General features: G+C 39.3%; 2 protein-coding genes and 1 non-coding gene across 10 annotated transcripts in view; 2 read left to right on the plus strand and 1 right to left on the minus strand.

Annotated features, from left to right (window-relative positions):
* Window positions 1–387: 387 nt before the first annotated feature.
* LOC112553561 (T-complex protein 1 subunit gamma-like) lies at window positions 388–8,466 on the plus strand. Its single transcript, XM_025220863.1, has 17 exons — window positions 388–483; window positions 565–626; window positions 1,473–1,523; window positions 2,021–2,083; window positions 2,368–2,464; window positions 2,593–2,713; window positions 3,169–3,249; window positions 3,639–3,744; window positions 4,573–4,655; window positions 4,895–4,961; window positions 5,221–5,255; window positions 5,565–5,744; window positions 6,458–6,556; window positions 6,693–6,879; window positions 6,996–7,136; window positions 7,433–7,564; window positions 8,121–8,466. Exons 1-17 carry the CDS (start codon window positions 453–455, stop codon window positions 8,241–8,243), a joined length of 1,659 nt encoding a protein of 552 aa, XP_025076648.1. The 5' UTR covers window positions 388–452; the 3' UTR covers window positions 8,244–8,466.
* Window positions 8,467–14,680: 6,214 nt separating this feature from the next.
* LOC112554564 (kinase suppressor of Ras 2-like) overlaps window positions 14,681–25,951 on the plus strand; it is a 44,333-nt gene continuing 33,062 nt past the window's right edge. For 4 of the 8 annotated variants that reach the window (XM_025222384.1, XM_025222385.1, XM_025222383.1 and 1 more), the window contains exons 1-3: window positions 14,681–15,048; window positions 15,710–15,787; window positions 15,966–16,200. The gene's annotated coding sequence lies outside the window, so the exon portion shown is untranslated. Of the gene's footprint in view, window positions 15,049–15,498; window positions 15,517–15,709; window positions 15,788–15,965; window positions 16,201–25,951 lie in introns of those variants that run through there. The other 4 variants (XM_025222381.1, XM_025222389.1, XM_025222390.1 and 1 more) reach the window with 3 other exon arrangements.
* On the minus strand, window positions 25,077–25,183 carry LOC112554747. The gene has a single exon (XR_003097311.1). It is a non-coding gene; the product is annotated as a U6 spliceosomal RNA (small nuclear RNA).

Raw genomic sequence — 25,951 nt, forward strand, 5'->3', positions numbered from 1 at the left:
AAGACTACAGGTGAGCTATAGGGTTCTCACCCTTATTCTTCTGAATGTTTCATCTGTTGGGAATTAGATATCAACTCGAAATTCTGCGGATGTGGCTAACGTGACACTGCTAGAGTAGTACGTCTGGCTCGATTGACGTCCCTATTCAAAATCAATGACAACATTTGATGAAATATTTCCTTGCATAGCTATATATTACAAGAAATGCGAGATGTTAGCTCGACCCTGTCCAGTCTGCAAGTGCCCTTCTGCATTTTCAGTCTCAATCATGCCTGCTTACACACGTACAACATCTTGACAGTTCGAGCAGACGATAGAAAGCTTTGCAGACGACATGGAGGCGGGGAAACACCGAAATACATCCAAGGGAACCAACTTTTGTATGTTGCGAGAATGACCGTTCCTGCGCCGGTAGAGGGCGATCACACGGCACGTAACTCATACCAGCAAGCATGACAGCGGGACCGGCGATCATCGTTTTGAGTAAGTAAATGTCTTTTTAACCTGATATTCCAATTCGAAGAGTGTTTTTAAAAAATTGATAATTATTCGCCGTCCTTTCAGATCAAAATACCCGACGGGAGTCCGGTCGGAAAGTTCAGCTTGGTAATATAGCCGCTGGAAAGGTAAGTCGCATGGCCAATGGCGATGGCGATGTTTGACGCATGTTCTAGAACATCCACTTTCAGAACCGATGCCATATATCTACGCAGATTAAGACGGCATGCATTTTTTGAGCGACCAACTGGAATTTTTTGTTTTTTTGTTTGATGGATACATTTCTTAATGAAAAGCATTATATTATAACTCAAAAGTTAAACGCTAATAATGTAGTATATGCTTAATGTGCTGCCAAAAATCGTTCCCTTGGTTACTTGCCTATGAAAGACTTTAGAAGGATTCATTTATTCTCATTGCCATGCATTTCAGTGGCACCTTATTAACAGTTGGTTGAAATAGTGGTGCACAGTAATAATAATTATGATAAATTTAAGATTTTTAGAGCTTTCAAACAAAATATGCCAGGCCCAGTAATCTTTTAGTCACAAACAAGTGATAGCTTTTTATTTTAAAGTGATGACTCACTTTCAGAATGGAAAAAATTGTAGAGCATTATATGTTCCAGGTTCAGTTACCAGTATTGACTGTTTACAGCAATGTAATTTATAGTTTCTTACCATCTACATTGCGAGAAGAAAAATTTGTAGTGGAGAGCAGAACATTTTTTCACAACAGCAAAGTGGCCTTGGCCTTTGAATTTTCAATGTAATTCTTTTGCATACACCACATACATAAACACAGTTTAAAATGTTTTGGCTTCTTTTCTGAAAATAAGTTAGTAGTAACACTTGCCAGACAATATTTCTACACATTTGTACACATGTATTTGTATGTGTGTGTATATTTACATATACGGATAGAGAAGCAATGTTGTTGTTATATTTTTATGCATAAATTGTATTTTCTCACAGACTATTGCAGATGTTATTCGAACATGTTTGGGACCAAAGTCTATGCTGAAGGTTAGTAATTAGAGTTAGGTGGTTTTTATATCATATCTTTTACCCGACACCATCCTTCTGCTTATTACCGTACAATATTGGCAAGAAAATGCAGATTCAAAGCAGGTTAGGGTACATTTCCTGAACCATTTATACTAACTAGTCCATCATCATAGATGAAAGTCTAGTTGGCATATTTGATGATGTCAGAAAAAAGAATGTGTTTGTGGATCTGTCATTACAGGTTCTTGTTGCTCTAGAATATAGATAATATTGTTTCACTTTCCTTTTTCTTCTTCCAGTATTGTGAAGGTAAAACATATGTGTGTGACTTAGGTTGTTTGGACTGAAATGAAAGTATGTTATTCATAAATAACCTATTACTACTTGATGAAAAAAAAATTTATTTTGTTGCCCAACAGCACGTAATGCTGACAGTAGTGGGTCTCTAAACATGCTTTATATTCTAATTAGTATTCTGATTTGATGTTGTCATGTAAACTTGGGCATCATTGCAGATGTTGATGGACCCTATGGGTGGCATTGTTATGACTAACGATGGTAATGCCATTTTAAGGGAGGTGAGTTGCAGAAAGATACTTCTAAATTTTATTTTTTCATTACCTTTCCTTTGTTATGTCAAGTGTTAGAAATAAGGGTGTCTTTGTCATCACCATACTTTTTTTAAATAGTGAAATAAGAACATGCCATACTCATTTTAAAAAAAAGACCTTTTGCATTTGCTTTAGGTGTAATTTACTTCCAAGATTTCATATTATCTAGATAATTTTTCTTTTGATTGAAACTTTATTATCAGTAAACTTCCATAACAGAGTTTTGGTTCTGTCTGATTTTTTTTCATTAGATCAATGTACAACATCCTGCGGCCAAATCTATGATTGAGGTGGCTCGCACACAAGATGAAGAGACTGGCGATGGCACAAAGTCTGTTATTATTCTAGGTAGGCAGCCTTATATTCTTTTTTACCCCCTCATCCCTTTCATTCAGATAATTCAGGCCCTACTGAAATTGGTGTATATCAAAAATTAAGCTGCAGGATTATATGTAAAGACTTTTTGCTGTCTGCAGCTGGCGAGGTGCTGTCTGTGGCAGAATTATTCTTGGAGCAGCAGATGCACCCTACTGTTATCATTGCTGCATACAGACAAGCTCTGGAAGACAGCCTTGAAGTCCTTCGGTCCAAGATCTGGTAAGCACATAGTTTAAAATTGTAACATGTGGTTAGTTACAGTGTATTGTCAAAGATATGAATGCTTTTATTTGACTGTTGTCTGTAAGGTCTAGAAAGTCAGTATTCATTTTAGTTGAGCTAAATCAATCACGGTCCACACCATGTTTACCCAGGATGAGAAAAAGTTATTAAAACAGAGGGGTACCTATACTGTGCCATATAATGATTTAGGTAGGGCTAATCCAAGTTTATAAGTAGAGAGTTTGAGCGCTAACTGTGGCTAACCAATCTACCTAGATTGCCTATTAGCCACACAGAGCCTGCATAAATATTAACAGCAAAAGGTAGTGGCTAAAATAATTGGAGAATGCTAACGGGTTCCTGTTTTCATATTTATAAGCATGCTTCATAAAGTGAATTTTTGTTTGATTTTAATGTGCAGAGAGCTTAAGTGAACATTGTTCTGATTGCAGCTTTCCTGTAGATACATCTGATAGGTCTCAGATGCTAAAGATCGTAAAGAGCTGTTTAGGCACCAAGTTCTTAAGCAAATGGTGAGTCATGGCTGTGAATTTAGTGGAAAGACTGAAGAGTAAAATTGTGAAGGAAATAGCAGAAAGCAAGTTAAGCCAAGTCTGTTTTATGTTTTATGGTCCTAATTTGATCCTTTAACCTTGCAGAAGTCTGTTCTGTTGGCACTGTTTTTAATGGTATACTATTTCAAGAGTTGTTTAATTTTCAAAATGGCAAAATTCAATGTCTTTTTATTGGATTTTAGAGGTATTGGGTAGTGTATGACAATGGTATTTCAATGGATAGAGCAGGACATCTTGGTGAGGAAATCAGCCACACCACCAGAACACTGATAAAGCTATGAAGAAGGGGGAATGGCATTGTAGTGTAATTTCTAACCGTGTTCTAATGTCAGATCATCATTTGATAGGATGGACTTGGGATGCCAGATTGCCTTGGATGCCACATCGACTGTTGCAATTGAAGAAAATGGACGAAGGGAGATTGACATCAAGCGATATGCCAAAGTCGAAAAGGCAAGTTATCTTGTTGATTTTATTTTGTAAGTATTTCTGTGAAACTTCACGAAGAAAAAGTATTCTTTCTATTGACAAGGAAAATTTGATTCCTAGGATTACCTACCTTAAGGTGCGGACACACGAGAAGCCAAAAGCGGCTTCGCAAGCTTGGCTTTCGAAGCAGCGCTTTTCCGAGCCCGTTTGCGGGCTGCTTGATAAGCTGGCTTGTGGGGGGCCGCTGGTCTCACACACACGAACGCTGTTTCAAAGCACGAATGAAGCACTGCGAGAGTCGCGTCCCTTGTTCACTACAATGTTCGGTAGCGTCCCTTGTTCACTACAATGTCGGACACACTGGATGTTATTGTGCTATGGCTGGCTATTAAAATAAAGGAAAAGAAAAGAAAGGAGAGACAAAGAAGTTAATTAATTCGATCAAATGAACGGTCTGGTCCTCGCTGAGGTTCGCCAGAGGCCCTGTTGCTTTCACAGCCATGTGGAAACGCGTGGAAAAGTAGAACAGGTTCTAAAGCGCGAAGCAGGCCGCAAGCTAAAGCCAAGCAGGCTTACGAAGCCGCTTTGGGGATAGCTTGCAGTGTTGGTCACACGGCAAGCAGGAAAAGCAGGGTTGCTTCGGAAACGTTTCGTGCTTTTGGCTTCTCGTGTGCCCGCCGCTTTAGCGTAGCTTAAAATGCTTATGTTTAATTTATTACATATACTGGTTTGCCTTTAAACAATTTATTTCTTTGACCAGTTTCCACAAATTGCATCTTTAATTTTCTTAGTCAAAATTCCTTTGTTTATATCTACAGATTTTAAGTTACATTTTGGGATTAACGTTTTCAGATACCTGGAGGTACCATTGATGAGTCAGAGGTTCTTAGAGGTATTATGATTAACAAAGATGTTACCCATCCAAAAATGCGCAGGTAAGCTTAAAATTAAAAGGAAACACTTTCTTTGCATGCTGCATCTTCAGCTGTTAATTCATTGGCATGGTTTTGCACTGTTTAGTATATATTTCAATTCCTTCGCAGAAATCTTTACCCGAGGCAAATGACCAGAGTTAATTTTTGCATGGTATTAGACATTCCTGGCATTAAATAGTTAAGCATGAACATAATAAACAGAATGTAATAACAAAACTGCTGGAATTTTTGGATTGCAGACGTATAGAAAACCCTCGCATTCTGCTTCTGGATTGTAACTTGGAATACAAAAAGGGAGAGAGTGTGGTGAGTAGGCTTGGAGAATAAAGAGCTTAAACTGCTAAATGCAACAGAATTGTAAAATTGCTGTAACTTTTTACACTATAATCAGAATGTATTTGATTATATTGATAAATAATGAATAAATTGTCTATTGAATATTTGAAATTCTCTACTGTGTATCTAAATCATTTTTTCAGATACAGTTATCATGTTTATGGGGTGGGATTGAGACATGCTTTTGAGTTGTTCAAAAAAATTGTTTATTTCTTTTTTTTTTTTCCAGACTAATATTGAGATAACCAAAGAAGAAGATTTTGTGTAAGTCTTCTTTAGTCTTGTATACTTCTAAATGTTTTTTACATCATACAGAAGAGGGTGTGGATATTTACAAGTCTGCAGGCATGCTTGTGTACTAGAAAAAATAATAAAAGTACACCTGTTTAAACCAACATTTTTTTTTTTTTAAAGAAAATATGTTCCTTTTATTGTCAAGCTTTCACCGTCGATATAAAGAGTTATCAAAAATTCTTTTTTCCACCCTCACCCTCTTAAAAATAAAATTCACACAACAAAAAAAAAAAAAAACCCACCTCTTTTGTCTTAAATTGTAAACCTTTCTGATGACAGACGTATTCTCAAAATGGAGGAAGAGTTTGTCCAGAAAATGTGTGATGACATCATTGCATTGAAGCCAGATCTCGTCATCACAGAAAAGGGTGTTTCTGATCTTGCTCAACACTTTCTTGTCAAAGCTGGCATTTCTGTCCTACGCCGTGTCAGGAAAACAGACAACAATCGCATTGCAAGGTAAAATTGCAAATCTTATATTACTGATTTTTAGTAATGAGGATAGCAACCATAACATTCAGGTAAATGAAGATTGGAGTTTGACAACCACTAATACATCATTTGGGTGCTGTTTTACCAGCTTTTTTCTTTTTTGAAGGAGATGGGTCCCTTCACCCCAAAGTGTCTTGGTACACAAGAATCAAATGCTTCTTTTCTCTTATTAATAGATCTTTTAGTAGCAATCAAAATAATATATTAATATATTTGCAGAAAATAGTTTTGGAGTTGGAGCATTACATACTTTTGCTTTCCTCTGAAAATTATTGGTTGACAAACATCCTGACCAGTTCTTTATCATTTGTGAAGTAAATAAATCTGGGGAGACTTGTCTTTAAATACTGTGTGACATTAAAACAAAGGGTGCTTAAATCCTCCTTAAAAATTGATGTAGCTATAGTCACACAAATTTCTTTGTATAACAGTTAATAAGCTGTTTTGGCAAACTGCTGTTTTCAAAAAGCAGGAGCGTTTAAATGTAATGTACAGCAAATTTTGGAATGTAACTAGCTCTCCTTTCAGCTGTACAAGACAAACCCTATGACTTGGACTGCTCTGCCAAGTTCAAATTTAAATTTATGCTGTACTGATTCTGCATTAATATTTTGAATTCTCATTTAAGCATTTTTCTTCTGTGTGTGCACATTTACAAAAGTTATTCTTATGCTTTGAAGGGCTGTTGGGGCAACAATTGCAAACAGGACAGATGAATTGAAAGAGGAGGACATTGGAACTGGCTGTGGGCTATTCGAAGTGCGGAAGATTGGTGATGAGTAAGTGCAGAGCATAGTTTATAATAGTATTTAATCTTGTTTGGTTTTGAAAGTACTTTCATAAAAATTTTAATTTTGGTATATCTTGAACAATCCTGGCAAACTGATTTAACATGTCTTTATTTTCTTTTTGCAGCTACTTCACATTTCTCATTGAGTGTCAGAATCCAAAAGCTTGCACCATTCTTCTACGTGGTGCTAGCAAAGATGTCCTGAATGAAGTAGAACGCAACCTTCAAGATGCTATGAATGTGGCACGCAATGTCATGGTTGATCCTTTTCTGCTGCCAGGCGGTGGTGCTGCGGAGATGGCTCTTGCACATGTATGTTATCTGCATGTTTTAAATTTATGCTTTTTTATGCTACAAGTGTGTAGATGCAAAATAGTAGTTTGGAGAAGCATGTCTGTTGATCTTATTTTGAGGATTTATGTCAACAGGCACTGAATGAGAAGGCCAAATCCATCACAAGTATTCACCAGTGGCCATATCGGGCCATCTCTCGTGCCCTGGAAGTAATACCTCGCACACTTATCCAGAACTGTGGTGCCAACACCATACGTACTCTTACTGCTCTGCGAGTGAGGATTTATTTCTTGCGTTCTGTTATCTGATCAGTTTTGAACTTAAAGATGTTAGATGTGTGTTGGTTTTTCTTCTTTGAAGGATAAAATGTTTGCATCTCAATAAAACTTTGTGATGACTTAGACATTTTTAAAATCTTTATAACCTTGTATTTGTTTATATTGTTTTTGTTTTTTTTTTTTTTGGTTTTTTTTATTTTTATTTTTTTTTTTTTGTGTGCAAAAGTCTTGTGTCTCTTGGCAATAAGTCTAAAGGATATTTCAGGAAATGTAAATCTTTATCCCTCTTACAGGCAAAACATGCTCAGGGAGACAAGGTAACATGGGGCATTGATGGCAACACAGGAAATATTGTAGACCAGGCAGAATTTGGTGTCTGGGAACCCATGTCTGTCAAAGTGCAAGTCTACAAAACAGCTATTGAGGTAGGGCTTTAGATAAAATGTATTTTCTACAGGACTAATTGCCTCTGCAAGCCAGCATTAGGTAGTCACTATCGCTCCCTTACTGCCTTTCCTCCCCATCCTCTAAGGAAGCAGGTACCAGTCAGTTGTGTCATCTTAGGGATAGTATTTTTGCAATTTCTGGCTACATATCTTTCATCTCGCATGGCACTATGTTAAGTTGCATGCATTCGTGTCTGTCTTTTTTAATACTATAGAGCACCATGAGCCGGCCCATAGGACCAAGATATGGCACTATTATAAATTCATTGTATTATTATTTTCTTAGTATAATAGTATAGTATATATATTTAGTATAGTATATTTGAAAAAGTTTATTGTATAGACTAAGGATATTTCTAGCTTTAAATGACGATTTTGATATAACTTTTGGTATGTAATTTTTTTTATTTTTAACAGTGATATCGGTCACATAGTTTTAATCATGATCTGCTCTAAGTTGTGCAGGGTATGCATAAATTCATAGATCATAGGATTTGCTTATTTAACTCTGCATTTCTCCTCTTTGACTTTCCAGACTGCTATACTGCTTCTTCGGATTGACGACATTGTTTCTGGTACTAAAAAGCAATCTGATGCTGATAAGCCTAAAGCTGCTACAGAAGAGCAAGCTCATCCTGCAGGTGGTGACCATGACTAGGTTGACTATTCTTCAAATACCATCATGTCTCTTGGCTGTTCACAATTCTATTAACACTAAGTGATTTGGACTACACAACAGTCGGCCCATCCTTGAACATAGCTTTGTGCTGACATGTTTTTGTGACAAAGCTGGATTTTCAAGATTTGATTTGTCTGTTATTATTTGAGTCTAGCATCTGTTGTTTGTTAATCATGAAGTATTAGTTTATTGACAGTAAAATTTAGCACATCCAAAATTATTCATTTAAAGAACAAAGAACAGTATGTTAATAAAAACATCCTATTCAAGAATGAATTACCTCATTCAGAAACTGTTTTTAGTTAACTCTAGACTCAGTTCTCTTCATCAACCCTTTAATGTGTGTTTTTTCATTTTTTTTTTTTAAGCCAAATAAACTGTTTCTAACTTGGTGTTTTTGTATCCACTGGATTTTGAGTGTTGGAGAGAGGTTGATTCGCTGTGTTAAATAGTAACTGTTATTTACTTTGCTTTGTGTTCCTTTACATGTGCATCTTGTTTTAAATGTTTTGTGCTTGGTGTTGGAATAATACTTCAAAGCTGGTTGTGAAATGTCATGCGGGACAGCAAGCATGGAAACTGGGAACCAATGCTTCTGCTATATCTTTCCATCAAAGATGATTAATAGTGGTGATGAAATTGTTGGCATGCTTTACTTTTTTCTCTTTTTTTTTTTTTTTTTGTTGTTGTCCTAGGCAAGAGAGATAATTCTTGTAGTCAAATTAACTACAGTTGTCTCCCTTATGTGTATGTAGTTACAGGTTAGAAGTCCAGAGATGTTTATGTCGCCGGTTGATAATCACGGCCTTTGGTCGTGTAAACATTTTTCATGGCTAAAAATAAATTTTATAAAATAAAATAAATTTATTATAATAACTGATTACTGCTTTGATCACTTGTTTGATTTCTTATCCACTGTACCAAAGCACATCTATCACTCTTCCCTCCCTGGAGCGTGCCAGGAGGGTTTGGGGTCGTTGGTTATCCGGGGCACGTTGTCCCATCATGATCCTGTCTTCGGGCATATGAATTTGGCGGCGCCCATCTCCTTCCCAAGCCATACTACAGCTGATACCCGTCCACTCGACGGAAACTAGTCCTTGCCCGGTTGGGGCGGTCCGGTGTCGCAACGGTTATCGCCTGTCACTGATACGTACAGTGATGGTTGACTGTCCTGGGTTCAGCTCTCGTCTCAGGCATACTGTTCTTTCTTTGCATGTGGCATCTGTTTACAGGGCTCGCTGCCTTCCCATGATGTAGCCTTAGTTGCTGGCTCGGTCTACAAATACCTGGTTTTATCTTAACCTCGCATTCCCGAAAATCTGCAAACCGGGTCGGTCGAGGTTCATAATCTACACCATTCTACTTAATATTTCAAGAGTAGCGGGACCTTTAATCGTTCTGGGGGCACGAAGTGGCTAACAAACTGGTGCTTTGAACTTCGAAGTGCCCGGTGGGCGGAAACTGCGAAACACGCTCACCGAGATTTGTTACACTTGGCAGTCCGCAGACCCAGACTCTCCAAGTGGTTGCCAGCTTTTAAAGCACGTGCAGTTTAGTGTCTCTCAGCTCAAGACATTCCTCAACTGCTCACACGTATGACCGTTCAACACCTTACAAGTGGATGCTAGAGCACCGCACCTTGTAACCGGTATGGGTTATGCAATTTTCACGTCTCGTATTTATCATGAAAATTTGAAAATTCTACGTGAAAGTGACCTTTGGAGCGCAGTGTCCAGAAAAGACATTAAAGGACTAGTTAGAATTATTTTTTAACTTAATGATTAAGTTAAGTTTAGACTTAGTGAAAGAATTCTCTAAATCTGGGTAAATACCGTTGTCGATGTAAACACTTACAAAAACATTACCATGCACAGAAAGGGTCGGCAGCACAGTAGTGCTTGCGTAACTTTACATTGTGAAGATCCTCGCCAGTGAGAGAGAGCTCCGAATATATGTTAATTAGATATATCGTGAATATATGTTAATTAGTAACATCGTGACGTCACAATTTTGACCTCTTTCTGTGCGGGGTAATGTTTGTAACCTTTATCTCGAGAAACAGAAGGAGGATGTTCACCCAGTCCCAGTAAATGGTCTCTTCCCCAGAGCTCTACCTAGTCATTGCACCAATACATTGAGGGTTGGCTGTCCTGGGTTCAGCTCTCGTCTCGGGCACGCTGTTCTTTTTCTGCATGTAGCATCTGTTTACAGTGCCTTTGCCGTGACATAGTAACATTAATTGCTAGCTTGGCCTAAAACAACAATCCCCCTCCCTTACCCAGTCATCAAGTAAAGTTGCACCTCACTCGTCCTTTAAATACAGAGATCGCTAATAATATAGCGCCGTTTATTTTTTTAAATAGTTTTTTCTGAAGGCATTGCTTCTAAACATTTACTGTAGACAGTCGTCGGGCTCCCAGCCTCCACCCTCAACAGCCAGATGATTGTTTCGATCGGTCTATCTGAGCTGTTTGTTCACATGTCCTTGTGAACGTGCTGTGACAACGATCACTTGTGTTTGCGACTGACCTGGCTTGCACGGCACAGTTGATGACCTCTCTTCCAGTAGGTCATGCAGTGTTGAGATGTTGATTGTATGTCATAAAAATGTTACTTTATAGTTGCAAACTTTAATTTGGACTACTTTATAAATGTCCCAAGCAGAACATGAGAACAAAGCACTACTACGCGCTTTAGAGTGGTGCGCTGGGCAAGATCAGTCGCATCTTTATCAGTTACAAGAAATTAGTGTTCTGTTCAGCAGATCTTATATATAACTGTCAAGTGTGCTCATCTGAACCAGCATTGTGCAGATCCGAGTCGTCGTTATTCTGGTGTTTGTGCCAAAATTGTGTTATTTGAGCTGAAACTGTGCGATTCACAGCAAACTTTGGGTTAAGTAAAACAGTTGCACATTGCTTCTTTCGTCATTTGTCATTGTGTCAACAGTTTTAAGTTCATAAATTAACATGGCATCCCAATTTATTCTTCTATCCTTTCAGCGAAACTGTGGTTGTTGTTACATATTTTAACACGTAGCTGTAAGGTTATTTCACAATTTAACATTGTCATTAGGTTTTTACATATTTTTACACGTTATCATAATGTTACGACACGTAAGTATAAGGTTCTGGTACAAAAGGCTCAGCAGCTTGCATGGGGACAATGTGACATGCATGCCTCGGTGTCTGTCACCTCACTTGGCCATTTAATGGCAAAGTCGATCTTTGTCTCGAAAACCGCGAAGCGCCAAAAGTTTGGCGCCCAGCCGTGTCCTTATTTGTAACAGTTTCTTTGTTAACCCAGGGGTCACCCTGTCCTACAGAGGGAATCACAAAGAAAGCAGTCTCGACACACGAATCTTTGGAAGAGGTGATGGTCGGGCGCAAAACAAACAAACAAACAAAATTGGGGGGACTTTTTTTTTCTCTGAGAGTTTTGTTTCATACCCCCTCTCCCCCTCTTTAGGGTTTTATTCTGCACCTGCGGTAATCATTATACTTCGCAAATCAAATGAGCTGATTCCAAAAATAGCTGGCTCGCTGGGACACCTGGACCTATTCCTTCTTCCTTCATTTATTGATTGTGTTTACGAGCTTCCCACGTCGGCTCCCCTGAAATCGACTCGGTTAGGGGACATGTATCTTTCCTGATAGATCTTACCCTCGTCGAACTAATTTCTCTATCATCATCATCTCTGATCTTCTAAGAACCTATTATACGTGGTGTTTGAAGATGCCTGTTAGAAATTTTTGGCTGTATCACGTGGTGTAGCAGTACAGGGGTAGTCGGCTGAATTTTTCTGCCTGTTCCTTCTGCAGCTGATTCAAGTTAGCAGCTGTTATCTCGCTAAACACAGGAATAGTATTTGCCCAGATTGAACAGATTGAATTTAGGAGGTTGTGTGAGAGTTCTAGAAAAAAACTTACATCTTAAGTCCAGCAGACCGTCGCCACTCAAGCACAGCTGTTACCTAAGACAAAGCACGAGGTTAAAGGCGAAGTGGCTTTCAAATCTTTTTCTAATGATTAGGTAAAGCTCAGTGCAAGATACTACTAAAATATTTTCCTAGATCTTGAGGAATACCACTCACCCACAATTTCCATCCGTTCTCGAGATATGCCTGCAAACATCTACATGCGCAGGTCAAGATCAACAACACAGTCGTCAGGATTTTATGTAGATATGATTACAATGTGAAGGGTTCAGCCAATAGGACACCCGAGACCATGTTAACAATGTATATATGTGTACAAACATGACGTCACGATGTTTTTATGTCTGTAGGCGTGTATTTCGAGAGGGGATGGTGTATTCATCAAGATTTGTTAAAATAGGAGTTTGAACTCGAGTGTTTAATCATAAAAATTTGTACTCCAGTACTCCTTTAAACAAGACTACATTCGTGGAAAAAAAGCTTATTCTGTTCTTATTTCCTAACAACGGACATCTGGCAACATCACATATAATTTAAGACAAGATTAAAATTACTCACCCTTTAGAGATCAATTGTTGTTTGTAGACAGTAAGATAATGAGTTTTATCAGATGCTTAAAAGTATCAGTAAGAGACGGCGTTTACCTTATCATTAATCAAATATGAATCGATGAAAAGTTTATGCTTCAATCTTTATTTCATTTGCAAGAAAACTTATTATAAATATTGATTTATTATATGGATCAACGAAAAAATTCCCTTTTCCCAAAATCCAATGGTGACCAAGAGAAACCTAAATTGTATAAAATAAAGTGTTGTGTCAAACAGTATACATTTTAAAGTAAATTACGTCAAGAAACAAACCAGTGTGTAAAGTACGTTGTGGTGTAACACAGGTTACATTTGAAACAACTAAGCCACGCTTTAAAATAACGGTGTAACACGAACTAATATGTTTAAAAAAAAGCTTTGCAGACAGCTACTTCTTTTGAGTAAAATGGAATCGATTGTCATGTGTCTCCTGCCACCTCGTCCACGTCCGTTTTAATTTATTCTGTTCTCGCACCCGTTTCTCTCTGTCTGCAGACGGAGCGTCTCTCTCGCTCTCGCCACACAAAAGCGTGACCGATGCGACGATGAGTAAGCCAGGGGTTCATTTTACGCGTGCCTGATTAATTCACTCGACACACAAAAAAGTCAACGTCGCTTGTCTTTGTTCCAGATAGTTTCCACCAGCAGTTTACAAACCTTTTCTCTATTTAAAAAAAAGTAGCTGCTGTTTTTTTTCCCCGGCAAACAGCTGATGGACCGTCAGGTGAACGGACATGCGCGCGCGAGAGAAGGAAAGCAGTTTTAATTGATGTTATTATTAAATGTTGAGATGATAGTAACATTATTTCCTCGATTTTCTTGTAACTTTGACCAAGAACTGCTTTTAATAAATGGTATGTACAGCTGCATCTAATTATACATAGGCAAGCCACTGATTCCATTTATTTATTTTTTTTTTTTGGGGGGGGGGGGCATACACTTGACATTCAAGATATTGATTATACCGATACTTGCTTTGCAAATATCAACTTCAATGTCCGGTGCTGGCGAAAAGGGATTGAGAGTAAATAATAAGAACTCTGAAACTTATTGATTTTGAGACCAACATCCATTATTGTTATGTTTGTGTGTTTGTCTCTTTAGTAAAGCGCTATGGGTACGCCTTTTAATGGTGGGGAAAGGTGCTATACAAATCAACTTTATTATGATTCCCAATTTATAAGTAGGCTTGAAAATTAGAAATGAAAAACTCAAATGTTAAGATAGAATTAACCTTGATAATTTGATTCAATTACATTGAATTAATTTAATTCAATAAAAGAAAAATTAATTTAATTTATTATTATTTTGATTGCGAGAAAATATAGAGAAAGCGAATGGTTATTTATCTTTTGATTGTGTAGGAACGTTCTAACAAAGTGCAACTTTGCTATTACTCTATATGCAACATTCTAAATATTCGTGCTCAGGACGATACCCTAGTTATACGAAAATGTGTAAAATCATAAACACCAAATTTTTTAAAAAAGATTACTTTTTGCTCAATACGGAAAACAGCATACTTCGCGTAGTTTAGTTTGTTCCCTTTTGTTCATTTCCCTTTTTTTTTCTCCATTGAGAGAAAAGAGGAATGTCTAATAAAACTGAGTACACAACAGTAGACTATACCCTGAACACCCTGCATTATTTCAGTTCCGTGACGTGCTAAAGAACAGAAACGATTGCGACCTTTGCATTCCTCTACTCGCCATCTAAATCAATACGTTGTCTACCATACCGGCAGATGAACAAAAAAGACGGCACATTTGATTGGACGAACGTGACGAGAAATACTACTAAGTCTAATGTTATTGGTTATGAGTTGCCCCTTGGAGCACCAGCACGTAAGGGGAGAATAAAAAGCCGGCGCATGTGCAGAGCGCTAGTGTCGTTTCCGACGCGCGGCAGGCCGCCGACCACGTGCGTCACTAAGGTAACAGCATTGTGGGAGCAGACGATAGTTAAGCGCGCGCGTGCCTTCCAGTGCTTTTCTCGCGGTGAATGATGATTTTTCCTGCACGAAGCAGTGTAGAAACGACAGTGCATTTGGAAGGAAAGGGTGTATGCGGTAGTAAACTACAAGTTACTGTCAACAGCAATTTATTATCTAGTTTGTTTAGTGAGATATAACAACAAATCTTGGGAGTAGCAGACGATAAATAGATCTACTTCGAAATGGTGGCTTAACTTCCAGTGGATTACTTCTGACAGTGAGTTGTGTCAGCAACAACTGATAAGTATTCGGCCAGATAACGTGAGTGGAAACTGTTATTCCATTATTTAAAGTACAAATTAATCAGAGCATTTTTGTGGCTGTGGTTATCCATCATTTCAAGTACAAATTAATCAGGACATTTTTTGTGGCAGGGGAAGTAACCATTGTTTTGTCGCTTTTGTTAGCTCGCTTTCTCACTTTATGCTTTTTTGTGTTTACGTGGTGCATTAGACAAATTGAGTCACAAGTTCATTAAATGCTCCGTGGTGATTGATAACACAGGCAAGCTTCAAGATCTGAGATGTTTCTGGTCTTTAAGCTTGAAGAACATTTGCAGTCAGCTCTCGGATGATTATTGATGGTTTGTCCATATGATGAAGTAGAGCGTTATGGTCTCAAGGCATTTGAGGCGGAATGTTGGGAACGAATTGAAATCTCGATGATAGCAGGGCTAGAATGAATTGCGTGGGCTCATCTTCGCCTTACCTAGCTATGAGTTAACTCCTTGTAAGTCGGGTCTTCCAGTGGTGTTGACTATTTGATGCGTTGGTAAACAGCGGTTGCTTCTGCAAGTCTATATACAACCGAAGGGGAATCGGATTTGTCTTGGGGAATATAGCATTCAGGGATGGATAGGCGTTGTTTGTGTAAACAGCTAAAGGTCACTGGAAGCTGATGCTCTTGCTTGCCTCTGTCTCAGTTTCCTTCTGACGAGACTTCGAGAGAGACGAAGGATTTAAGAAAGTCTCGGCTGGAACATCCTTGTCGTCAAAATCATGTGAGAGATTACATAATACTTATATATGCACGTAATTGTGTGTGTGGTTGTGTGGTTGTCTCAGCGTTTTGTTGGGAGGGGGCTGTGCGTCATGTTTGTTCAGCGCATTGAACCTTAGCAGCAACAAGGCTGTATAAAACTGCATTACTTCTACTATCATTGTTGTTATTGTCTTAAGGGTCTCACCGACGAATTTTCGTATTTCTGGGGAAACCGATAACCAGATGGTTACAGAGTCCGAATCTGGAGGCGAACGCAGAGTAGTTGGTTCGATATCCTTGTGGAGCAGCGACCTTTCCCCAAGTCGACCACTTATTGAGTGGATGCATGACTCCTCAAAGGGTTGGGGAAGATAAGACAGCGAGGGAAATATGGGCACCGCCCGCACAAAAAAAAGGCTGGCCTCGAGACAGGTGAGGTCTTTTAACGCCGCACTTCCCAACGACAGAAAGATTAAGGCCTCATTTTTAAAACAATTTTTCTACTTATTTTAAAAGTAATCTCGTTTCATCTGTTTGAACTAACGATTTGTAGATGTGGAGATTAAGGTCACCTTTGCTCTACCAACTTAAGCCACGGTTTGAATTCAGTCTTTGATAATGTATCTCTGCTCCTTTTCTTCTTCTCTTTCTCTACAGCTCTAAGTGCGCAACCAGAAGCAGAGCTTTCACGGATTAATAGTGTTTTTCTACTGTCTTTATCTTAAGAGGACGGGAATTAAGGGTGACTTTGATAAAAGTTCACTTCATATGCTAACCGCATTTTTCAGTTGTACCCAGAAAGTTGCCAAAGTAGTTTATGGTGAATAAAGAAGGGAGAGTCTATATAGAGCCCGTTTGTGCACAAAGCCAGCCAAAAGTCTCAAAAAAAAAAAAAGACAATTGATAACACAATTTACTCAAGCGCTGGATTAGGTGTCAAGTTAAACTTTGTTAAAACCTCTGTTGCAAAATATAAACAGCAAAGTTACGTGTAAATCAGTCATCTTCATACGACCAATGAATATTTTAGTGCTGTGCTGCGTGGAAAGTATTATTCAGTTGCGGAGCCCGGTATGGGATGCTTTCCTATGATGGCGCCCTACAAAAAAATTGAAGTGTTTATTGTTGGTGGAGACAGCGTCTTCGTCACGGATGGGTAAAATCATGCAGTAGCATCTTTTGCCCCGTTACCTATAGTCACCCAGGTTTCAACCAGGAAGTCAAAATACATGAGAGCGAATTAGCTGTCAACTGAACGTATATTTTGACGTATGATACCGAATAGATATAAAGTCTCAATAAAAAAATACAACGAGCTTTAAAGCAAGAACTTCGTGGTTTTTCTTTTAGTGATTTATTGAAAATGGAATGGTGTAATAGAGAATAGGAAAAGCAGTCAAGAAAAGAAAGATGAGTATCTAATTGGCATTTTCTGTATCTAATTAAATATTGATGATAATGATCCCGTCTTCTTACCATATATAAAACGAACTCTGTTACACTATTTGTTGCTGAAGGATAGATTCAGATATATTAATGCTCACAGCTTTTGTGACGGTGTAATGTCTTTTCAGTTACAGGTTTGTCTGAGTTGCACATTACGTGAAATGCAGTCATGGTCATAGAATAATCTAGAAATGTTCTATCAGAATGATCAGAATGAGTTTGAAATCATATTTACCGTAGAGATGTAATGACTTTGTAACGTCTTTTCAGTTAATAAGTTTATGTGAGTTCCACATTATGTGAAATGCAGTGGTTAGTAGGAATAATCTAGAAGTTGATAGACAGAATATTATGATGCCGTATAGCAATAATCTAGAAATGTACCAGTGGAATATTGTGAGATAATAATATCCACTGCTGTGATGTGATGACGAGTCGCATCTATTTCATGTAATAGATTGGTATGAGCTCCGTATTACTGGAACTGCACCAATACTTATAGTAATGATCTGGACATGTACTGACAGAATGTGTAGTTTCTGTGCGTGTCACGCGTCCGAGGCGTATTGGCGTGTACTCCTTCAGCGATGTGTGCTTGGGTGTAGTCATTGATCCATAAAATCCTTCAACATAGAGAGCAGAGTGCAGAGGGGAAGGCAGCGGATGGCGGGGAAGGGGGGGGGCGAGGGATCTCATCACAATATTAGGCGGTGACCTGGGTCAGTGTTTATTGCCTCCAGTGACCACTGGCAGAGGTCTCTAGAGGCAGTAAAAGGATCACGGGAAATGAGCAATAAAGAGAATAAGTTTGGCGCGTGGCTTTTATTGGCTAACCTCAATCGGAAGAGCATTTTTTTTAACCCCGCGAGGAGATCATCTTTCATAGAGTCTGAGGACTGACAATTGAAGATCCGTCTGGGAAACCGATCGAGCGGTAGTGGTGTCATATAGTACTGTATCTGTACACAGGAAACACTGGTAAGCTCATACAAATCATACATATTTCTGGCCCGTTATTTTTGGCTTGCCCACAAGCATTGAAACTAGGCCACTAAATGAGAAATCCTGCTTCTGATCCTGGTTATGTTCTTACTGATCTTTTTCCTACTTGTGAAGAAGGTAATGGAAAGTTACCATTGTCCAAGAAGACATTCTTGAGAACTACACTTTATGACAAACAAGTACCCAAATGGCGTCATCATTACCTTCCAAGTGGATGTTTTACTAACTACAGACATCTTTCTTCGAGCTTTCCCGATAGGGGTATATCATGGTGTTCTGGAAACTAACCTTCTTGCTATTCACGCTGAGGAACATTCTAGCACCACGCTTGCTGCCTGTCAATATTTATTTCCTGAATCCTTTGGAATAAAGAATGGTGGCTGCAATAGATATTCAAGCCGGGAGCTGTATCGAACTCTTTTCTTGGAACGGAGACCTTCGGTAGTCATAGACTCCGGCAGTGCATGGGCAAGAGCAACCTATAGTGGTCTGCTACAGGTGTCTCGAAACCTTAATGACTGGAAGTAGCTTGGTGTGTCGCCCTTGTCTAAGGCCCAATTGTTTGATGCAGCGTCATTAGGTACACATGCTGGTCGTCGAAATGTGAAACTAATGCAAAAAGGTAGTCAGACTGGTGTCATAAGCATTTTGGAGGCTTCTGCCGAAGCAGTGGAGTTGGGAAATAATGTTATGTGAGAATATAATCTGATAATAAGGTTACGGAGTCGCAGGCTAGAGGAGAGAATTACCGGGATGGAAAGTAAGATAATCAGAAAAAAGAAACCTACATGTCTGTGGAAAGTCGTCACAAGTTTATTCTTTGAACATACCGAAAGACTGTTGACGTTTTACACTAGCTATCAAAGGTTCTAGAGTAGAGTGTCCAGCAATAGTGAACTAGAGTAATGGAAAGAACACTTACAAATGCTTCACAAACTTTTAGCACGTAAGCTTCATGTAAGCTTTGAGAGATTACCTCTATCGACCTTTAGCTTCCAGAGCAAATGAAGACCGAAGAAAGCCTGCTATTCCTAAATTGATAGGACACGCGGACCTGAGTGTCTTTTAACATGATATTATCAGTTATCTTCTATAGTATTCTTTTTCTTCCTTTCTTTGGTTCTTTCTTTTTATTTTCATTTCATCCTTCCCGCCTTCCCGTTTCCCTTCTCTTTATGTCTGGCTTTATCAAGCGTATGATTAACAAGCATGTGAATGTTAGTGCTTAGTCTATACGTACCCGCCTATGTCTGCGTAAATGTGTGTCAGTGTCCTCGAAGGATATGCATATTGAATGTGAATTTTGTGTGCAATGTTTTATTTATAAGAAGGAATACTTTGCTATTTGTAGAGCACAGACAAGTATTATACTACTTTGAGAGGTCACTGACGAGTGTTTTCCTATTACACACAACAAACACGGAGAAGCATGAAATCCAGAAGTTGGCTTGTGTTTTAGCAGCAGGCGTTTCGACTGGTGCACTGGTTTGGAGATGCCTTGATCTGGGTTACTAGAGCACATGCCCTTCGTACTTCCATCTACCTTGGATCAATATAGATACTATATGCACCTGTCTGCTTCTCTTATATCACGGCTATGTTCGTCATAAAAAAAGTTGTGTAGGGGGAATGGAGAAGGTGTTGATTATCGATTAAGCTAATTAACAAATGCAAAAGGCGGAGGCTAGGGTGAGAAGTGATAAACGTTTTGAAAGTTGTCTGTGATACTTTGCGCGGTTCTTGTTGACAGCTTCTCAATCAGGAAGTGACGTATAGTTCTCGAGAAGTACATGTTTTACATAGGATTCCTTCTAAGCTTCCACTTGTACGGAAGTCGATTTCGGTGCTTTCGTCAGGTCTGCCTCGGGTCCTGTAGAATATAGTCCAGTAACATTTCCACTGGACTCCAGCAAGTGCCAGCGTTGACACGAGAGACCCAACGTCCGTTTTCGTTAGGACATGCGATCTGATTTACACAGCGTTGATCGAATTCCAGCTGCAATTCCAGTTTTCTTTCAATGCAAAAGGTTTTCTATACATTTCTATCGAGTCCAAAGTTTGCAATGAACTTCGATGTATATTTGGCAGAATAACTATAAAGCATGCGTATACTACAAATCGAAGTTCCTCGTCCTATGACTTGACCTAGTTCTCACCTTTAAAAGCTCACACAAATATAGAGAAATGTATAGCGAAGGTTTTATATATATATTCTTCATATAAAAACTTTGCCCAGTGTAGTCAAAGATTCGTACATTTGTCCAGTTAAGAATAACATTGAAGAAGAGTGCAGGTTCCATGACAGCTGTGTGAAGAACTGATTCCACGTATTCTCAAACGGAGAAAGTTCCAGGAGCGCAGTTTGGTCATACCCATGACAAAGACCACGGAAGCGAAAGAAGAAAGAGGTTAGGGGGACGAGACTATGGTCATACCCATGACAAAGACCACGGAAGCGAAAGGAGAAAGAGGTTAGGGGGACGGGACTATGGTCATACCCATGACAAAGACCACGGAAGCGAAAGGAGAAAGAGGTTAGGGGGACGGGACTATGGTCATACCCATGACAAAGCCCACGGAAGCGAAAGAAGAAAAAGGTTAGGGGGACGGGACTACGGAGCCAAGATATCTGCATGCGATTTTTGTTACTTAGACCCTCAGCTGCTTTGATTATAGCAACAGATGCAAATTTAATCTCGCGTTTCGTTCGCCCAATCTTTGTGGCTAGCGTTCAATCTGAAATGGAACACACGGCTTGCTATTGAGAATGGAGTGATACCTCTAAAGTGTGGGCAGGTTTCCATTTAAACATTTTTTTAAATCATATTTCTTGGGCACGATTCTGCCAGCAGTTGAAGAACAAAGCAGGAAAACCCGGCAAAGATTATATGTCGCTGCTGCTGGCAAACTTCTACTGAAGTGTCTCATTTCTTTTAAGATTTTATCCGCGCCACTGCTGCATTGATCTTTCTCGCCAGCAGAAGGACCACCGGGGCCCAGTTCTCTCCTTCAATCACTTTAGCCAGAGTCTGCTTCCTGCGCGACTTGCTTGTCGTGGATAAGGCGTTGAAAATACTTCCTCCCTCCCTCTTTCTCGCATTCCATTGTGCTGGCATCTGGTTTCGTATCGTTCATGTGACCGATTTTACTTCGACGTAGAGACCTTCTGGTAGTGGCAAGTTCGTCGGCGAACATGTACGTGAATAGAGTAGGAGCAGCATGCCTGTCCCCCTGCCAAACTGGCAAACGTCACACTGACACAAATAACATAAAGACAAAATCATATTCTCTGTCGGCCTAGAGCACTTCCTTATTATGTCATCCACCCTTGTAGAGTTAAAATTTCTAATGCCAGTAGATTTTTGTAAAATGCATTTATTTTTAAAAGAGGAAACTCCAGGAAGTATTTGATAATTAGTTTCGAAAGGTTTTTCTACACTTTTTTTGGTCATTAATATCAGTAGCATGCTAGCTGTAAATCGTCATCGCACAATGTTATGTGAAAAGACACTTTGCGTTGTTGCTGTTTTGTTCTCTTTTTGTAAAGTTACAGACATTTTCAGTATAGAGTTACATTTTCTTATATTTTAAACATATCATTCTTGAGATTTTCATGTAATAATAATGATAAAATGTATATATCATAGTTTCAAAGGATATGCTTGAAGTGTTTTACATATAGGATAAACAGACCTACTCTTTTAAACTCTCTCTCTCTCTCTCTCCCAGACACGCACACAGAGAAATACAATCTCTCATTACACAAGCACACGGTCTGGACATGGATGAAATAATTGATTTTGATTGTCTTAAGTTTGGATTAAATGAGTAAACGAGGTCAGTGAGTCTGGGCGACGTAGGCTGCTAGGTAATTTGTTGCGAGTTAATGGGGCTTTGTAGGAAAAAGACCTCTGTCCATACATCTTTGTCTTGGTCAATGGGACTCAAAGAAGCCTGGCGTCAGAACAGAGAAGAATGGAGCAGTCATGAGGGAGTCTAGGTTAATGATTTCAGACAGGTACCGAAGGCCAGTGCCAGAAAGCGGAGTAAGCCGTATAGATAAGTGATCATTCATTCAATAACGGTAACAGCCAGAGAGAGAATGATGGATGTCATACGTTCAGAATTAGACGATCTACAAATGAGTAGCACTGTTTTGAATTTGTTGAACTCTATGAAGAAGATACTTGAATGCTAGCAAAACTATAATGACAATAGCCAATTCCGAGAGTAACAAAAGCACAGACTAGTATTTTTGTTGCATCGGTGGTAAGATGACGCCGAAAGGAAATAATTCTTCGAAGTCCAAGGTATGGAACTCTGTAGACAGGAGAAAAATGATGCTTAAAACTCAAACTTTGATCAATGATGATGCTAACAATAATAACGATGATCATATAGCAATAATACAGACGGACCTCGATAAGTCGACCCTTCCCTAAGTCGAAAACCTCCCTATTTCGAATTTATTGTTAGTTGCAGGCCAAATATCTGCGCCTATTACGCGTATAATCCGTAAGGTTGTTTCTTTTTCGGGTCCCTTTGAGTTCGACTTATCGAGGTCCGACTGTAATAAATTTGATTTATATAGCGCTTTTACCCCACCATCAGAGACAGGCCCAAAGCCCTTTACAAAAAATACGTATACAACACAAAACGAATTGGTCCCTGCATGACCCCACACATCAGGGCAGAGGTATCTGAGTACACAGTTTACACTCGCCATCTAAGTTCCGTCCATTAAATAGGATCGACAGTGTTAAAGCTTGTTTTAAAGTATAAAATGATCAACAGTATCAAATGCAGCTGACAAAACTAATACCGCAAGATAGGACACTTCACCATCATCTAAACCAAGGAGCAGATCATTAATAATTGTACGAAGTACAGATTCAGTACTATGATTTTGTTCCACGTGTACAAGAAGCTAGGCAAAAACAATGTTTTCCAGAATCTTGGGCAGAAAATATGCTTGATACTGATCTGTAATTGCTCACACAGAATGATCCAGAGACGGTTTCTTCATAAAAATAGCAGACGAACGCAAATGAAAAGTAACCAACTGAAAGAGAAGAATTTATGATACGAACTATATGCGTCAGCAAGACATCAAGCAGAGAATGTGATCAAGTTCATATGATCTATGTCTACTTTATACTCTTCTTTTAAAAAATTAAGACCTCTGTAAACTGTGCCTGACACAAACGAAAGATAAAACAATAGCAGAGTCAAACTTTGTGAATAAATCAACAACCTTCTGTGGACGTTCTTGTTCAGAAAACATTTTTGATAGTGAAATACCTATGAGTTTGCTAAGCAGACTGTGACTAGCAGTAAAAAAACTGCTTAGTAGGTGTGAAGGCGAGAATTTTAATCAGATACAATATAGACCTTGCACGACGAGAACAATGTCCTTAACACGATTCCTGGCTACCTGAAAGATCTTGAAGTGTACGGTAAGTCCAGGGATGCGCCACTACTTCTCTTTTTTCCACTCATGTTTGGCCTCCAGAAGATGAAGGATGATTGGAACAAATTCAGCAACCCAGCGGAGCCTGCACACCCAGCATGGTACAGAGGGTAGGAAACATCTTCTACCCGCTGAGTTCAGACGGCATGTCAACACGTATGTCAGCCTTAAAATCCTCCATGTTCAGTGAAGCCAGCTTACCCGATAAGCGCATGGAGTGATGGGTTTGGTAAGTCTGAGTGAGTACGACACACGATACGTAGTCAACAGCCGTCGGTAATCGCCCTGTCTATAGATCCCTCCGTCCACAAGTGTGGGCGAGCTCAGAGTCAGACAGAGAGAGATGGAATTTCTAAAAATGTCAATCACTTTCCACACGTAGAAATGCTGTGTGGGTGTGTCGCAATTAAGGTTAAAGTTGTGCACTAGTCGTCGTGATCTTCTCAGATTGTTGACATACTCAAAAACAAAAACAAGCAATCTCGAGGAAAAGTGCGACACCGAGTTTATTTTTTGTAGCGGAAGGTACAGAGATAAAATGTTGAGATGATACTGATCAAACACTATTAATAGGTGTGGCAACTGGAATGATATAAAGCTGAAGGGACAGCCTTTTGCGAACGTGATGTACGGTAGCACTAAGGCTATCGTCGACTAAATCACTTAAAATGTCCGAAAATGTCCTTTTGTGTAGAGGAAGAATATACTGTACTCTGCTGTGACAAAATGAAGGCTGGCGTTGAATATGTGGTGGGGGATAGAGATGGTGTGTGTGTGTGGGGGGGGGGGTAGGTGGGTTACATCATCATTGCGCTTATGTGCACTGTAAGTAGCCAAGATGATGTCATAGCCAGACTTGATGTCATTAATTCAGAACTTTGATTGGTCGATTTTCAAAAAATGGTTGTTAAAAAACGTCAGCGATCTAGAATCCATGAATACACTTTGACAACATTTGGAAGAACATTTTTGGATGAAGGAATTATACTATACTTTTTGTCATTTCGAACTGTTTGAAGCACTTCACAATTCTTGTTGTCATTCCAGACAGCTCCAGACAGGCAGCCTCATCAGAAAATCCATGTCACGTGACCTGTGTGGTTGTGTGTGTGAGAGAGAGACTTTGGAAGGGTAAAGAATGATGATAGTGGTGTACTAGAGCCTAAGCGCGTGAGGTTTGACTCCTTTCTACATTATTGTGTTTATTTATTTGAATCTATGCGCTTAACAGTCATGATTTACAGATTTTGGTGTCAGCTTCTTTTAAAATACCTTTTTTTGCCATCTGTTCATTGTAATAACTTGAAATGAGACTATCGACACCCTGTTCCCGCTATCACTGTGTCTCTATATTCTACAATAATTGTTTCTTTTTCTTGTCGTTCACTCAAAAAATTTGGATCACTTAACGATTGTGTGTGTCATGCTTGCGTCAGGGACCATACTAATGTTCTTGGTATCGTTCCAATGTTAGCGTATGTGCTACACAAGTAATACCAACAACGGCTTCAGCCGATGGGATGCAGGGCGCATCGGTGAAAGTCGCGGAAACTGTCATCGACGCATCAGGTTGCATTTGATTCTCTGTCTCACTTGAACAGTTTATGGTTTTTTTCTTTTATTTCTCTCCTGCCCCTGCCCCCTTCCTCCATTCCCCTTGTCAGACAACGAAAACGATAATTCATTTGCCCTTTATACTTATTATTACTATGTAGGGCTTGAATGGAGGGATTTTCCCCTTTAGACAGTAGACACGTGTCTGTAGAGGAGAGAGGGGATCTGTCTGCCTTGTGTGTGTATTGTTGTTGTTTTGTAGCTATATACGCATGGGACTAATACAAATAAGTGGAGCACTCTCTCTAATTCCCCGCCTGTTCTTATCTTTCCAATGTTTAGCATTGTGTATAGTTCTGTCCTCGTGAGATTCCAATGATAGTTCTTGTCTGTTTGAGAGGAAGTCAAACATCAATATATTGTATGCGGCGCGCCGTTCTGATGACTATCGCAATGGAGACATCATCTCAGGTCTTGTGCACGTGATGTCAATACATGCCGTACACCACACGCACTGTGAGTTGAAGTCATGCAGCGGCTGTCTCTCTGCTGTTTATGAAGTCTGTACGTGCTGCACGGCGAGGCGTGGAGGATAGAAGTTGTTCTTCTGGGAGGAAAGAAATGGAATCAAATCGTGATGTACTTGTAGTAGAACCAGCACCCTCTACCTGAGCCTGCATTGCGCCCTTCACGAAACGGGCTTTATGCTCT

This window comes from Pomacea canaliculata, linkage group LG13 (assembly GCF_003073045.1).
Source record: "Pomacea canaliculata isolate SZHN2017 linkage group LG13, ASM307304v1, whole genome shotgun sequence".
NCBI classification, from domain to species: domain Eukaryota; kingdom Metazoa; phylum Mollusca; class Gastropoda; order Architaenioglossa; family Ampullariidae; genus Pomacea; species Pomacea canaliculata.

What these genes read in the sequence shown, in the direction of transcription:
- LOC112553561 (XM_025220863.1), top strand. Translation starts at nt 453, where the DNA reads ATGACAGCGGGACCGGCGATCATCGTTTTGA. An exon ending in GACCAAAGTCTATGCTGAAG is followed by an intron (nt 1,524 to 2,020) that starts GTTAGTAATTAG and finishes GCATCATTGCAG; the next exon opens with ATGTTGATGGACCCTATGGG. An exon ending in TCTACAAAACAGCTATTGAG is followed by an intron (nt 7,565 to 8,120) that starts GTAGGGCTTTAG and finishes TTGACTTTCCAG; the next exon opens with ACTGCTATACTGCTTCTTCG.